Raw genomic sequence first — 17,585 nt, forward strand, 5'->3', positions numbered from 1 at the left:
GAAGCAGCTAATTACTGATAGCTAGGTTCAAAGCTTAAAGGACCTAAAGAACTTCATGTGCCTGTGATCATGCCAAATGCTGATAATGTGTATGTGTACATATTCCTGAGTTAAGAGTAATGTCTGAAGCAAGTCAATTTAGCCTTCCCCTTCCACTCTTGTCTCTCTCTGCTCTCCTCCCTTCAAAAACACCTCACAACCAAGCTAAAACAATAATGAATAAATATCTGAAAATATTCACTCTAATATTAACCTCTAAGCAGTTTAGGCATTTGTGGAACTTCAGTTGTTCTGTTAATCCCCTCTCTTGTGTTTTTCAGCTGCTAGTTATGCTTAACATACATGCAACTGTTCAAAGTACAAATTCAATGCTTTGCATTGGGCACAAAATTTGGCACAATAAATATTTATTTCAAAGCCAGGGGCTGTGCTCAGTAATGGAAAATACTCAAACTATCTCAGAGTAATTTACAACAGCACAGTATTTCAGGCATGTTGGTTGAGTATCTGGCAAGAACTCCAAGCATGAGAATGGTGGTAACCTGCCTAATTTAGCCTGTTCTCAGAGGGCAATTCAGATGCACAAACCATCCCTGTGCCCAAGGAATTTAATGAGAGAAGTCAATGTAGGTCCTTTGGCGTGGACAGGGTTTTTTAGGGCTTAGTATCTACTATGTGTATAAATATCTTGTAAAATTTAAAAGGGCAAAGGGCAAAAACACACCTGTACAACCTCAGGAAGCTTTAACAGGGTCTCTGCTGACCACTTCCCTGCTGTGTTTTGTGAAGACAGCTAAGCAAAAAAAAACCCCACATCTGTGGGTCTACTTGTGCAACATCTACAGTATCACAAGGAACTTAAGGGACTCTGCTTAAGACTTAAATTTGTAGAACAAACCACACAAAAATCAACAGGATTTTTTTTTGACTCAATGAGATTTTTGTCTTTAATGGTCTTCCAATATGAACTGCATTGCTGAGATAAATATATTAACTGTGTTGCTGAGATAAATATGCTCAGGATTGATTACGTCCCAGACTTTCAACAACACCTGTGGTTGTTGAATGGCACATTTGCCTTTACCACAGTGCTGCTGCCTTAGAGGCCAAGCTCCTGACATGCCAAGACAAGGATAACTGAATTTTCTTGCTAACAACATACAGACTCCTTATCCTACCTACTTAAAAATCAGAGATGCTGCATGCAGAAGTGAAAGCCTTTCAAAATTTCTGATCTATCTTTGTACGTTGCATTAATATCATAAATACCTTAAAAATAAAATTTCAGTATAAATCCATACCCATCTTTTCCACTGCACACATTTAATATTATTGAGGAGCTAGTTTCCTTGTTTAAAGATAACTTTGAATTTTGACTGACAATAATATCAATGCAGCCCCTAAAACACAAATGAACAGAATGGAGCAGTTCTTAATCATAAATCCCACCATTAAAAAAACAAACCCAGCCAACCAAAATCCAAGAGACAGACTCTAAGTTATGTATTTGCCAGTACCTGATACGAGGGGCTAGGAATTTCAGATGAAGAATGAGATGGGCAATCACTGCAGTTTTCCAAGCAATTCTTTCTACAGAGAGCTATTACGACAGAGAGTAAATTAGACTGGTGACACAGACTTCTTTACAGCTGTTGCCACTTGATGCACAGCCAAGTGTGGAGCAGTAAATCTTGGAATAGAAGCTCTAGCAAGTAACCAATGTACAGCAGTGCAGGAACACAGCACGTGTTAACCCTGAATACACAGTTGGAAGTGACTCAAGGCCCAGCAAACATTTTTGCCAGAGAAGTCTTCATTCTACCTGTGAGCACACTTCAGTCCAATGAAGACATTGAGACTGCAGCCTGCTGGTAGATACTGGTATAGATCAACTGGCCCTCTGTAGGCCAACTGATCCATACCCAGGCACGAATCTGCTATTCTGGTTAAAAGCAAAGCTGCTATTTTATGAAATAAAATGGAAATAATTTAGGCTTATGAATTGGAATTAGCCTGTAAAGCAGTGTATAGGAAACTTGATTTCCCTCTGACCCCATTTGCTAAAAACAAGTCACAAAACAAGCATTGAGCTAGAAATAAATCATTTATTTTAAAACAATACAGGTTAATAAATAGATTAGTTATCAGAAAACTTACTAAATAGCCTTTTATAATTTACACAAGGCAAATACAACATGCCTATAACTATTTTTTAAAAAGCAAAAAGAGTAAGCTTGACTTGTAAGCCATTAACAAATCTATATATACATTATTTGGAAGCTAATAAAATAAACGGTTTTTATGTAATCTGTAGTAACTATATTGCAAGAGCATTGAAGCAACCAAACCTGACATTGTATTTTTGTTGCCAACTACCTTTTCCCTACATCCAATTAGAACTACTTTTTACATTCCGGGGAAAAAAAAAAGGGAAATTAAAAAAAAAAAAAAAAAAAAAAGACTTAAAAATACCCTTTTTGTGTAATCTTTTCCAATATTTTCCACTCTATAGAGCAACTGTCTGGGGAGGCATGTGGACATGGAAGGACCCAACACAACCACAAACAATAAAGAAAAGCCAAACTTATTGGAAGCTTTTAAAAAGAAATTTCTTAATCCGTAACATTTCAACATTGCTGTCTGATACACTTGGGCACTAGTAATGATAACTGTTGACAACATTGGTGCCTAACACAGTACACATTAAAAATCTGCATTCTGTAAGCCCATAGATAGCACCAAAGAATTATTACAAAGACAACAGGTAACAGATAAACATTTGATAATGCTTGATTTAACAGTAAAACTTCAGTAGTTACACCATCTCAAGACAACCAGGGAATATCTGTAGAATCCTCGATGTCTTATTTTTATGAAACAAGAATGTGAGGGGGGGTACAATGTGCAAACAACTTCCCATTTAAAGCACCCCCTAATTATTAACCCCAAATTTCTTCAAATACAAACCCTGTATTTTTAAAAAATCAAATGAAAGCTAAACCTTACTTTCTACTGTTTCAACAACTTAATCCAGTGTTTTGATTTTTCAGTGCTAGTTACTTCAGAAAAATACATATGTTCCAATAAAATCCATATTATTAATAGGAAGCCTCACTTGTCAAACTATGGTATGACAGGTTCTTATTAATGTTAGTTGCAGCTCACTAATAAATAGGCTCTATTTACACATACAGAGTCCTGGAAAGTCAATACAGCAGATAACTTGTTTAGGTATTTTTCTTTTTTTACAGAAGTACTCTAAGTGTAACAAATGTGGTTTTTTGGTTGTATCAAAAAGGTTTCTATTCTCCTACTGAACATTTGAGGGATTTTTGTGTTTGACACCTAATAGAGATTGTGACTGACAAATGCAAATCCTCCATACACTGAAGGGATAATGATCAAAGAGCCATCCTCAAGTGAGTACCAAGTAAATAAGTTTGACAAGTATAACAGAAGTCAGACATAGGGAGTGAAACACCTTTCCTGTGGATCTGAACAGAATTCAAATGCATTCCACCACTGTAATGAATCCAGTTTTTCCATGGGTAGCCTCTCCCATTTCTACTTTGGAATCAGAACTGAAATCATCTGGCTTGCAGCTATCAATGCATATAACACAATGAGAATGTGAAAAGGGCAGACCCTTGAGGGATGCCAGAGCTCAGGAGACAACTATGCACATTTGCTCCCTGAGATGATGGAACTCGGATATCTGTCTTATTCAAAGTGCTTACTTGTCAAAGGGGTGGAAAAAAGAGGGAACAGCTAAAATTCAACTTCATCAGTGCCTCCTTTTAAATCAGAAAAGCAATGGGACTAAAAAAGGTAGGACACCTGGAAAGAGGAGGGCGTGGGATGGAGGGGGAAAGAATCCTATCAACAGTGACAACAGAAAATGCTAATACATTTCTAAAGTTAGAACTGAACCAGATCCAGGTACAGCAGAACTTGAAAGAACACTGCTACACTGAACAAAGTAGCAAAAATAAAGCTTTCAGTTACTTAGCATTCAAGAAGTAAAAGGCTGCAGATACAAATGATGTGCAAGGCCACAAGAATTTCTTTCACCTTATGTGCTGGCTTTTGACGTCTTTGTTTTAAACATCAAGGTTAATTAGACATTTCTAGAAAGCTCATCAGAGATGAGGAGCAGCTGGGGAGAAGAGAACTGTGCTGATATTTATCAGTGGTTACAATGGTCAGAGGACCACAGAATATGGTTGCTACTTTATTCTTCCTCTGCATAGTGAGCACTTAGCAAGTAAACTTCATGTGGTGCAGAAAATGTCAAGGTTTAGACAGGGCAATCAAGTTATTCTGAATCTAAAATTTACTAATAATTTGCATATGCATCTAACATACTAGGACAGGCACTTTATAAATAATTAAGAATTAATTTTCAAACCAGCCAAAGAAGGAGTAAGATGAGACCACAATAATTTCCATTCTGACATAAAGATTTTCAGAAAAGTCTTCAGAGATTAAAGGCTAATACAAAGCCAACATACAACTCATGAGCTTTCAGCTGAATTTTGAAAAGACAACTTGACTGCTTCAAAAAACAGATAACATTGTTTTAAAACAAGTAGGTTAGTACAGGTCTCATAACCTATGTGCAATTCCAGGTTCAATCAAAAAAAAAAAAAAAAGGGAATTAACATGACAAAATATGAATGTTTGCTGAGAACCAAGATACCATCTTCCAATCAATAATGGACAGATGCTAGTTTAACCAGATTTCATAGCCCAATTACCCTCATCTACAATTCTCAGACTTTCTAAAAACCTTGCATAATATTTGAAAATCTATGAAGATGGTCTTTTCTCTGCTAGAGCTACTCTATTTCATTAAGATAACCAGTTACTGCATGTTGGCCTGTAACAATGCACATTTCTGCCAACTCAAGAGCCATTCCCTGCAATATGGAGTTTTAAAACAACCTTGCAAATAACATAGTAGGGCTCTTACTCCCTCAGAACAGTCCCCTCAGAACACTAAATCTTTTGGATTCACTTCTGCAATTATTGCTGCCATTAGTAGGGCTTACAGCATTCATTTTAAATGAAAATGGAGGCTGAGTTTTAAGGAAACCTCAATTCAGGTCAACAAAAAACATCACAAGAGCAGACAGTATTACTCCCCACTAATCAACATCCATGGTCCTGTCAGGCAGCCACAAAGCTACATTCATGATTTCTTGATAAAATGTTGTGAATTTTCTCAAATATTGTCTTGTAATCACATTGGGATTTTCTGTTTTCTCGGGAGATGTTCTCATCTAGAGACGTTGAGTTCCACTGTACTCATTTTTGTACTTAGACTGAAACAAATATTCACTGCTTTTCAAGACTTCAACTTTTTGACCAAATGTAAGTAGAACATGAAATTAAGTGTTTCATTCTTTAACATATCAATATTCTCTAAATGGTTTAAACTGAGCTGTTTGGAGTCATCTTCATCATAGCTTAAGCTGTGTGTACTACTTGTAAAAATATAACAACTGAAGTGTTCACACAAGTCTGTGAATTACTGATCTGAATGGATGTCCCTGTCAGTTACCTAAAACTCTCAGAATGCTTTTGTTTTTTCAGTATTTAACCTCCTTTTCCCACATTACAAGAACATCAGACCATCTTTTTTGAGCCATGAGAAATCTCATGCTCCTCTCTCTTTTAAATTACTTTTTTTTTAATGGTCCCTATTTATTAGCTGTTCAACAAAATGGTCTCCTGCATTTAGTCACTAAACTAAAATAAAGGTATGCTGAACTGATTTCAACACTCCTCTTCCCATTAGGACTACGAGTTTTTCAGAAGCTGTCAAGGCATCCAGGGGTTTCAGTTCAGGTTTGTAAATTGTTCCAAAAACATATGGTCCTTCTAGATACTTTATACGTTTAGAATTTGAATATAGTCTGATATTGTAGACAGTGAAATTGAATTATTAAACCAGTATAGGCCATCTGAAACAAATACATTCAAAATTATGCAGTATTTTTTGATTGCAAAGGCACTGAAACAGTTCTGAGCTGCTTACAAATAAGCCAATGTAGGCAGTAAGCCTGTGCATCATTTCCACATCCTTCACAGTCTTTCTACCTGCTCCCACTTAAACACTCTTAGATGAATGCAGTATGTCTTAATGTATGTAAGTTACAAAGGAAAATGCATACCTGGACACTACCATGAGCTGATAAGTAACTAGTGAAAGATATTTAAGGGTCCACTGCTCTGAACAGAGAACTCAATTTACAACTCCCCTGTGTCTTCACCGCATGGCTGACAAAGTTGCCAAGACAGTCACTAAAAAGAACAAATTACAGTCCATGATCCAACATTTGTCTGAGAATTCACAGCCTTGATGGTGAAGACATTGCTATACTGAGACTCACAAATTGTTCCACTTACTTTTCCCCCTGTATTTTAAGGTATACATCACTTGTGATGAAAGGTATCAGATTGAGTGCATTAGAAACTGATGTCCTCTGCCCACAGAAATGGTGCCTCAGAAGTCTCAACACAAGCTTTCACACAGGTCTGTCAGAATATTCACAGAGCTCTTCTGATGGACTACCTTTTACAGTGAGGAAATACATCGGTCTCTATGCTGACTCAATTAGTAGTTCCAATTAAGGTCATTTATTGTGTTGACTGGGTTACATGGACAGCTGTTCCTTTGAAACTGGATGGAAGCCTCCAGTTCATTTCACATAGGCCACCAAATTGTCAGAGGGTAGTTACCAACCTGAATTCTATTTGAAATAGTGACCTAGAAATGAACAGCTCTGCATCCTTCCCTGAGCCATCCAGTTTCCCCTCAAAAATATTTTAATCTGTCTTCATGTTAGGTTTGTTTAAATCTCCAATATTGAAGTTGAATTCCTTGAAGACTTGTATAAGAACAATTCCAATAGACACTGTGGTGAATCCACAAGCCATGCCCAAAAAATCTACGACTCCTACATTACTCCATTCCCTGAAAAGGATGGCTGAAGCCAGCAGGACTAGAGTGGTAAACACAACATAGTAGATGGCACCAAACACAGAGGAGTCAAAACACTCCAGTGCCTTATTGATGTATCTGAACTGAATGATAATGCTACATCCTAATACTGCCAGAAGTACCAGACAGAGGTACAGAGCCCTTTGACTTGATGGGTTATTGTGAAAGATATCTTGAGCAGCCAGCCCAATGCCTTTTGTGCTGGGAACAGTGAAACTGCCCAACAGAGAGCAAATACTGATGTAAACCATAATATTAGTAGGTCCATGAGCTGGAGCTATCCAGAAGATAAGCAGGAGAAGCATTAGCAGCACTATGCAGAGATAACCCACGAAAACTGGAAAACAAAAAGAAAACAAGAAAATATCAAGATGAGAACTCTAGGTCTTCTAAAGATTTTAGCAGGCAAATCCTGTCCTAGCAGTGACTTTCAGGTATACATCACAATTAAGATTTGCTATTGAAGACAGACCCAAATCACTTAGCTTCCAGAAATATTGGCATCAAAACCTGATGATGATGTCATGCTCTTTGGGAAAAACAAATAACCATGTACAAAATAACACACTGTGGCACATTTGAAATGGATTTCAGATGGCTTTTTTTAACCTTATTCTCTTTTCCATTAGGACTATACTCCTTAAAGTCTCCTATGACAGACAGAAAGATAACACCTCATTCATAAACAGTTCATTAAAGCACGGTGTATAGATCCAGCAAAGAGCTTCAACATAAAATTATATCCCACTAAGGTGAGCACATGAGTTAGAACAAAGATGAGGCCATATTATTTACATTATACAATCAGTATACATATAAGAGGAGTGAAAAACATTTCATGCTTTAGAGTTTAAAAAAATACAGAGCCAATGCTCTTTGTTCAGATTTAAATGGTAAACTGAGACTAAGGTATTTGTTTCCTTTTCTTTGTTTGCAGACTTTTTGAATAGCTGTTGTTATTAGGTTTGAGTTTCTCTCACTTCAAGCAAATACAAGAAAAACAATAGTTGGCAGTTTGGCGCTTAAGCAAGAAAAATAAAAATGAGCCTGGAACATATTAGTACCAGTATGTGTCCTCCAGCAGCTGGTGAGAAAGAACAGGCATTTCAGCATATGTCTCAACAGCCTATTTCTACATACCTTTATTGTGCAAATAAATCTGGGAACACAACTGGTATTTAGTATAAACTTTTAATTAAAAAAACATGGAGAAATAAAGGAGAGAAGAAAGAGAGTATTTTTTTTTTGTTTTGTATAAAATAACTTAAATTGAGGTCCTAGATTTACACTTTTCATCTCTAAATAGCAAGATACAGTCTTTTCATAATGTTATAAAATTACAAGTTCAACTGGCCATTGTTCTGAGCTTGCTGTGCAGGATAATGTTTTCAAAAGTATCCATGTTTTCCTTTCTGCACACATGTCCCAATAACTACAACAAGTTCTAAGAAGAGCAGGGCATAGTATTCTTACACAAAACCTATATTGATTTGCCTCTGTCACACTGTGATTTCTTCATCAGTCAATTTCCCTACCTGGTAGAAGTGGTAACCCTCTTCCTCAAGCATGTTCCTGCTCAACATCAGAAAATCATGAATCAATGAAAAAACAAACTACCTGGATTTGTAAGCTTCTCTTCAAGCTCAGCCTGAGTTGTTACACTCTCAGACTTCGGGGAATGGATAATGAGAACAACAGACCCAGCACAGCTCAGCAAACATCCCAGCTTGCCAAGAATGTTCAGTTTCTCTTTCAGCAGGTAAGAAGCTAAAATGGACCTTTGAAAAGAGGAAGAAAAACAGAAGTTTGACTACATCCTGTTAAAAATGTTTAACAGTGCTGTGCCGTAAGAATTACCCTTTTAAAGGAATACTATCAAATGCTGATGAATTCTCAAAATGTATTTCCTACTTATCTGAGGAAAGATTTATCCATTTGCAGTTTTACTCCATCCTTGACATCTCACCTTAGGAAAAAAAACCAAAACAACACAACAAAACAAGACACAAACCCCAGCAAAACTTCTAGACACAACACCTCAAAAAGCAAAACCACACCACCCCCTCAACCCTCCCCCCCAAAAACTGAAACCTCCCAAACCAGACATCTGACCCCAAGGTAGACATCTACCCACTACCAATTTGGTGAGCTGCCACAAAGCCCCATTTTATAGGTGTTAAGCAGTCAGGAGATAAAAGTGACCTTTGGTTACAAAGATCCCGGGGCTGGGCTCAGATATGTAGCTGACCAAAGTGAGCAAAAATAAGTGGCCTAGGTTAAAATAATAGGAGGTATTTAAAGCACCATCAGTGTGCTTCATAGTGATAAAGCTAAAGACAGACATGAAGCAATGCCATCTATACTCTGAAGCAGATGACCAGTGCAGGCAACAGAAAAATCTCAAGGTAATGCACAGCTTTGTTTTCAAAGAGTTGTGCTTTTTCACTGCAGTAGTTCAACAACTGTAATTCATCTATTCACAAAACATTAGTTACATATTAAACTCCTTAAACTCACTGCCTTTTCTGTGCCTCCCACACACATAACTTCTAAGAAGCCAGGGGCATGCATGTGCAAGGAACTCCCTTGAGTTTTCCTCCTTGGCAAGAGGCCAGATCCAATAAAATGAAATCAGCATCAATAAACACACGTGGGCTATGGATAGCTGGAAAGACTGTGAGACAAAAGGAAAGATCTACATTGTAAGGCAACTGTGAACTAGAGAATAGGCAGAAAAGTCCAGAACAATCACAGAAAAGGGAGGAAAAAAAAAAGTTTATCTGTTTGAAATCATAGTGAGAACTAAAAGCAGAAGATACTGAGGAAAACTGTTCTTCACTGCCTTCCCCCAGCCATGCTTTCCCGGGGAAAACAGGAATAAGTGACATTGTAACACATCATGAACAGCCATAAGCCTGACATTTCTCAGTGGACCTCCAGTGAGCACTGAGTCCATCTGACATTTTACTAAGTAGTAATGACATCCAGATAAGAACAAGAAAAGCAAACTCTTACCCAAATGGAACGCCAAGAGCTCCCAAGGGCGTCACTAGCACAGTTGGGACTGCAGTGTAGGCCAAGAAATTCCCTATTTGACCCAGTGCCACTGTCAAGAGAACCAGAAATAAGCCTTTAAACCCCTTTGTAAAAACAAGTAATCAAAACTTGCCCAATACTGTTTGGGAAAGACTGACCTAATGGGAAAACAGACGTTACAATTTGCTTAGTTCTGTTAATTTTGCACATAAACAAAATGGCTGGAAATTTTCTATAGTTTTGTATTTGTTAATACAAGATTTATATTTGCCACACAAGAATATCCAAGTGGGCACAGTAAATAATCTCATTTGTAATTTCTCTTAGTTAAATATAAATAAGACTATGAATTAGAAACACTCATGGATTATAATCACAGTATTACACTCAAATATTTGTATGAGGAGGGGTAAAAGTATATATAATCCATGGCTTCATCCTTAGAATGTGCATTCTCATAAAACAAATGTACTTGATTATAGTTCCTAACAGCAGTGTTAGTTTTTGGGGGGGAAACAAAGACAGCGCTGAGGAATCTACTACTGAAACACTAAGCACATGCATAAGGGCTCTTCAATATACTACACCAACTTTTCATAACTATGTAACATCCAAAGTCATTCCTGACAACTGTAAAAAGAACATGCCAGAAAAGACACAGTAACAGCCTCAACCTTATTTCTCTTTCTTCCAGTAAAAGTAAATTCCAAGATTTACCACAGTATTGCACATCACAGCTGTGACAACAGTTCACGTGTTCAAGTTTTCAGTTAAAAACTAAAAGCTAGATGGTTTTGCAAGTGCTGGCAAGTTTATAATAGGTCAGCATACTCGTATAGTTACAGGGTCTGTGGTAACTGGCAATAAGCTTGAGATTGAGCACATATTACAGCTCAAATTTCCAGTTGCTGTTAAAAGCCATTATCAGCATTTAAAAACATTTCAAGAATCCAAGATGTCTTTATGCTCAGGCTGGCACTGCCCTCAACTATCAAATGTCATTACTATCATCCAATTTTTTACATCTGCAAAGCACTCTGCAAACATTAATTAATTTACCAATTTAGCTCACATTATCAGTAGAGCTGAAGACCTGTGTAACCTACAGGAAGTACGAAGGAGACAAAAAAACTTGCAAAATTGCAGAGTGTGGAAAAATTATACTAATTAAATTCACTGAGGCTTTCTCTATGTGCAGGAGTGAGACACAGAAATTGATGAGCAGCAGCATTTCTGAGGCACAAGAGATAGTGGTGATCTCCCTGTCCCTAGGAACGGAGTAACTCAGTTATCAGCCTCAGGCTGTTTGGAGATCTATGCAGCAACTCTGGCATTATCTTCAAGGCATCTGAAGGCATTGGGGCAGATCTTGGATGGAGAATGGTGCACAGCTGGCACTCTGCATTTCTGCAGATGACATACATTTCTAAATGACTCGGACAAAAGGGTGCTTTTTTTGGAGGTCAGGTGTCTGAACTTTCTGTTGGAAGAACACTTAACAGATGGCATCAACATCAATCCATAAAGTAGCTTCTGTCTCTGAAGCTTCAGTCAAATGGAACATATTGTAAGGTAACTGAACTTACTGGAGATTTTCCATATCACCATGTAGTAGTAACCAGTAGTAGGAGCAGTCCCTTACCACCACAAATGACAGACCAGGACTAGTTAACACCAATTAAAAAAAGAAGCTCAGTGATTTTTACCATCTACCCAATGTTGAGGACCTTTGCTGCCAACATTTCCAGTCCTCTCTGAACAGAAATTCCTCATCAGATACATCAGTGCTGTAAGTCAAGACATGACTTCAGTTCTTGAAGGCACACCAAGCTTTTAATATGATGAACAAGTACCAGTACCCTCAAAGTTACTGCAACACAAAACCTGATGCACACTGGCATGTCTCCATTAGCAAGGAGACCAGAAGTAGACCTGAACTGCAAAAGATACCTATTCTTGGCATGCCAGGGGCTTTATTTCAGACAAACTTCAGCCTGCTCCCACTAACTGAAAGTCTATTTGCAGCTCACATGCATCAAGTACATTAAGTATGTTTCTAGAATTCATCTTCCAACCTAGTTTCTTTTTAAAGACCAGGTCAGGAGCCCCAACTCTGCTATGAAATGTGAAATACAGCCCAGTCTGTGGTGACAAATAGGAGATACACTTCACAAGTGTGCTCCCCATCTATAATTCAACACTAATGCAGATGTTTTCACTGCAAGAACCAGCCACATCACTGCTGCTATCAAAACTTGCACTGAAACTAATTAATTAGCCAATTAATTAGTTTAATGCTCATTGAAATACCTGTATACATGCAGCATTCACTCTTTTGACTACAGAGTAAGGAAATGTGCAGAATGTGCAGCCCTTCCTCTGAAGTCTTCAGTAATCCAGTGGATCCCAGGGCCCCCAAATGGTTGGGCAGCATTATGCTGAGTCAGCATGCCAACACAGAAACACTTACTCACCATCTGAACAAACACCATGAGAACAAGTTGATAGAGTTTATGTGGTTTTTGTTTTTGTTAGTCATATAAACTCCAAATTCTCTGCTTGAGAAAATGATGTCAGCTGTTATCATTTCACCCAGATAACTGGGGGCTTTGCTAATTCCACAAGTAACACCTTTCCCCACAGAGCCTTTTTCTGCATCCCATAGGTGCCTCCCTGGCCCTTGCTGCTGCTGTTTGTGACTGTGCTGCCATTCTGAGTCTGTAATATCCACAAGCAGCTCTTCTTGCTCAGTTCCTTGGTAAAGCCACTGAGGTTTTGTTTTGAAATACCTGCATCTAGCTACTGGAAAAAAGCCAGCTGATACCATTCCCTTCAGCTGTTTTGCCTTCATTCAGTTCAGTCAGCTCTTTTAAGCATGAAATTGTTTTCTCTGATTCACCAAGATAAGTCCTGTAATAAAACCTCCCTTTTTTTAACTCCTTCTGCTCAGAGATTACAGATGGGAGCCTCGGGAGTGAACAGCGACTGATGTACAGATTTACTTTTACTTAGGCGTAGTGATCCTGTCAGGGGAGGAAACTGTCAAAGACCTACTTAAACTCAGGTTAAATCAGCTGAGGACTTTTCTTCTGAAGCTCTGTTGGCTTCTACACTTGCTGTGAGCTTTGTCCTTCAATGGGATCTCTTGGTTTTCATTCCTTTTGCATAGCTTTAAGACAACAAAACCAAAAATCAGAGACCTACCTTGCTGCCACAAAATCAGAGGCAAAACTGGACCCATATACTTCTCAGAAACAGCATCAGAACTTTCCAAATAATTCACAAAAGGCTAGATTAGAATCTAAAAGTGGGGTATGATTCTAAACTTGTGGGTAGAACCAGGGCTCATGTAAGAGGAGAAAGCTAGCTGCTCCCCATGCTCCAGATTCCCATCAGAAAATGAACTTGGTGTTAGCAGTTACAAAGATATTAAGGGTAAAAGTACACTGATCTCATATCAGCACCACAGAAGGCTCTGCATTAATCTTGCAGATTAAAAGCAAAACTGAAACTGTATCTGTTGAACAAGAAACCAAAAGCATTTTGGGTTTTTTTTTTTAATTGCAGCTGGTCAAATGCTTTCTGATCTAAAACATAACATGTGTTCAATTAACCCTTTTGTGCAGAGCAACAATTCTTAATTCAGCTTTGACTTTTATTAAAAACTGAGCTGGCCAGTGCAATACAGAGACACAAACCATGCAGGAACCCAGAGTCAGAGCAGTGTGTGGCTGCCAAGGGCTGCAAGCACCAAATGGTTTAGAAATGTGGAAAGATGGCTGACTCATGTTTGTCCCAGCTCTTTGCCTCTGCAAACACCACCAGGCTTGGTAGCCATGGTAAGAGTTTACTAAAAGTGGAATATTTCTAGGGATAGAAATTTCATGACAAGGAAGTCTAAGATTCAAGATGAAAACCCAGATTTCCTGACGTCTCCTATCACCATCTAAGCAAAGCTCCCTTTAAAAAAAAAATTAAAACTTTTCAAGATACTTACTTGCAATAGTGCCCGACCACCATACTATATCAGTTAAGTATGAAGTACCTGGAAGTATAGGAAAATGCATTAGAAAAATAAGAAATCACAGTATTGGAACTATGAAACAACAGTCTCAGTTATTAAAGACCTTAATCATAAATCTATTCTTCAAGGCAACTGAATCTGAGATTTAAAAAAAAAAAACAAAAAAACAAAAAAACCCCAAAAAACAAACAAACAAAAAAAACCAATATTGGATTTGGCTTATGTTTCCAAGTAAGACTTTCTTAAGACAATGTATTTGTCAGAAGTTCTGGTTTCCAGTTTGAAGTACCACCTATGTGACACTAATGCAGTATTGTGTAGAAAAGCATCCAAAATGTCAACAAATGCTTCTGAGGGTGACATTTAAACATACAAATTAAAACCACTTCTGGGAGAACTGTAAACCTATGGAAACAGAACATGAATTGGCTCAGTTAGTTTGCTAATACAACCTCAGTGAAATTTTACCAGAAAAAATGTAGCTGAGAAATTGTTTTGGCAGTTTTGGCACACAGGTTTGGCAGGACCATTGTGTCGCCTTATCTTCCTGCATTTAAGCATTGGAAAGTGCTCCAACTTAAGTCTCTGAATTTCTAACATAGTTCACTTTCAGTGAGGAGTAAAATCTCTGCATTGTCCTTAGTGCCTCCCAAACTGGAGGGTGGTTATCTTCATTGTCAGATTACAAGCTCTTGCCTTGGGATGTGCCCAGGTGGAGCCTGTGCACCACAGAAGTTCTGCTTCTGCAGAACATCAAGGCTCATGACCACTTCCTAAACTAAAAGCATGGCCTTCTCTGGGCACAACCTTGGCATCAAGTCATGCTCCTATGTTTTGCTCCTCTTTCTAGCAATACAGCTCTGCATTCATTTGGGAAGACGCCCTCTCAAAAGCTGCTGGAGTAGTAGGCAATACTGTACCTACTCTGAAATCCCAAATGGAAGGAAAACACAGCCATCACTAACTCTGGAGACATATAAAGAATTAAGCACTTGAAAATCACACTACACAATTGAAAAGAGATGAAATATGACTAATGAAAATGGCCAGCTTTAGAGTGGGCGTAGTAATTTTTTAGACTTTTGTTATTGCATATAAAATAAAAACACTGTTGGGGGCAGAAATTATAGAAAATATTGACTCAAGTAAGGTAACTTTGCAAAATATTTGTCACCCACTGCTGTTTGTAAGTAGACAAGGATTGCTAATTACATCAATACTATATTATTGATTCAAGAGAGAAGACAGAAGAGACTTGAAGTGCCTCCTTGTTAATTATACAACACCTGCTGAAGACAATGGAAAGAAGACATCATTTGACACTGGCCATCTCAGACTCACAGCTCCAACTGCTAATTCAAGGCAGATCCCTACTGGTTCATAACACAAAATAGAGAAAAACCTGGGGTATTTTCCTGGATGCCTCCTCACTGAGCATCCCAATAGAAAGAACTACAAAATGCTCAGCAAGATGCACAAACACCAGTAATATCTTCAAAACAGGAAGTTTTACAACTGCTAGCACTGAGAAAACAGGCACACGCCTGTCACTCACTTAACCCAGTGCTCAACTGAAAGTTCTTCAGGAGTAAATACAGTCTAAATGAAAACTTCCTCCAGCTGCCTTGGGTTGCAAAATTATTCTTTTTCTCTTGTGTTTTCTCATTGTTTCCCTTTCAAAAAAAAAAAAAAAAAAGTTTGTATTTATGATGCAAACGTGATTTCTCAGTGGACAATCAAAATGGGTTACAGCCATCTTGGAGGGAAAGGGAGACTATGCTTGCAAAACAAAAGTTTGTCTGATGCCTTTAGATGTAAGGTCATTGCAGAAAAAGCAAAAAAAAAAAAATTAGATCAGGCTGCCAGGTTGTAGTAACATAGTTCCAAGCTTGCTTTCTCCACTGCATTCACCCTGAACATGCTAGATGCAGCAGGCAATAGAAATGCAAATACAAATATATCTACACATATATATATTTGTATATTATACGTATGTGCACATATAGGTACATATTTACATACATGAAATGGATACAGAGAAAATACTTTGTCCTGGAACTAAAAAGGATTTTTCTTTAAAAAGAGCTCCTAGAACTTATGGACACATGCTCATACACAGACACCATCACCTACAAAAACAATTGGCTACTGACCACAGTAATACCATTCAAAGGCATGATGCAACCTGTGTTTACAGTCTTCCCCTTACATAAAAATATGATACTAAAAACAAATAAATAGATGTTTTAAAATTGCATTTTCCTATGTTCAAAGTACAAAGATGCAACTAGAAAATGCTGTTAAACTGCATGCTTTGGGGAGCTCAAGTTTCAAAATAAAATTCAGAAGATCTTCACACTCGTGAATTTACAGCTTTGTTTTGGCTACACTGTCTAGACAGCACAGTCAGTTCCTGAATATGTTCACCTCAGGAAATAATAATGAGGCATGGGATTTCAATATGAAAAATAGAAGAAATATTATGTTAGAAGAAATATTTATGTTACTGATCTGTCTCTTGTCAAAAAGTGGAAACCACCACATGACTGATACAACCTGCATGTGTCTGTGGAAGCGCTGGAATAAACAAGCAACAAGATGTGCTGGTGCTGTTCATGGCAAGAAACTATCTAAGCCACAGAAACTGGTGGTAAAGTCCCATAAGTACATGAAAAAGAAGAACCTGTGTATGGGCAGGAGCGCAGACAGCACCCGAGTCCCAGTGCTGTGTTACAGTGTGTCAGACCAGGGCTCTGCCCGTACACCGGGGGCTGTTGGTGACGCGCATTTCCCCAGCGCTGACACCCCCTGACCGACCCGCACCGCACCGCGCCGCGCCTGCCGCCTCTCCGCTCATCTATCACCTGCCCTGCGCCTCGAGCCAGCCACGGAGCTCTCCCGTCAAACACGCTGAGGTGACAAACTGAAGCCGGCTCCCCGCTCCAGACCGCGGGAAGATGTCCCGCACACCAGGCGGCACGGGCACCCCCCGACACAGGCTCCGACCCAGCCGAGGGTGCCCGTCCTGCTCGCCGGGCCGGGTCCCTGGGCAGCCCTGCCGCCTCCCGCCCTCCGCTCCGGGCCGGCACCGCCGCAGCGCGGGGAAGGCTGCGGGCGAGGGAGGGAGGGAGCGGCCCCGCCGGGGGCAGCCGAGGCCCCGCACACCTGGGAGCGTACCGGGGTGCGGAGGGAGGCCGGGAAGCCCCGGGAGCGGCGCTCCCACCCGCGGCCACCGCGGCACCGGGCCCCTACCTCTCCCGCGGGCCCGCACGATCCCCTTCTTCTGCAGGACGAAGGTGGAGCCGTTCACCAGGCTGGAGACCACGGCCACGCTCAAGCCCAGCGACACGGCGGCGGGGCCGGGGCTCTGCGCTGCCCCCTCGCCCGCTGCCGCACCGACCGCCATCCGCATGGCCCCGCCGAGAGCTGCAGGCGCGGCAGCTGCCCGGGCCCAGCGCTCCCGGCAGCGGCTCTGCGCCGGGACCCGCCCTGCGCTGCGCTGCGCCGCGCCGGGGGCGG

General features: G+C 39.7%; 1 protein-coding gene across 1 annotated transcript; it reads right to left on the minus strand.

Annotated features, from left to right (window-relative positions):
* Positions 1-2,085: 2,085 nt before the first annotated feature.
* On the minus strand, positions 2,086-17,493 carry NIPA1 (NIPA magnesium transporter 1). Its single transcript, XM_063149726.1, has 5 exons — positions 17,319-17,493; positions 14,040-14,087; positions 10,022-10,112; positions 8,624-8,784; positions 2,086-7,343 (listed from the first exon to the last, which is right to left on the minus strand). The coding sequence occupies exons 1-5, from the start codon at positions 17,476-17,478 to the stop codon at positions 6,832-6,834; spliced, it is 972 nt and encodes a 323-aa protein (XP_063005796.1). The 5' UTR covers positions 17,479-17,493; the 3' UTR covers positions 2,086-6,831.
* Between the last annotated feature and the right edge of the window lie 92 nt (positions 17,494-17,585).

The sequence above is a fragment of the Melospiza melodia genome, chromosome 2 (assembly GCF_035770615.1).
Source record: "Melospiza melodia melodia isolate bMelMel2 chromosome 2, bMelMel2.pri, whole genome shotgun sequence".
NCBI lineage: Eukaryota > Metazoa > Chordata > Aves > Passeriformes > Passerellidae > Melospiza > Melospiza melodia.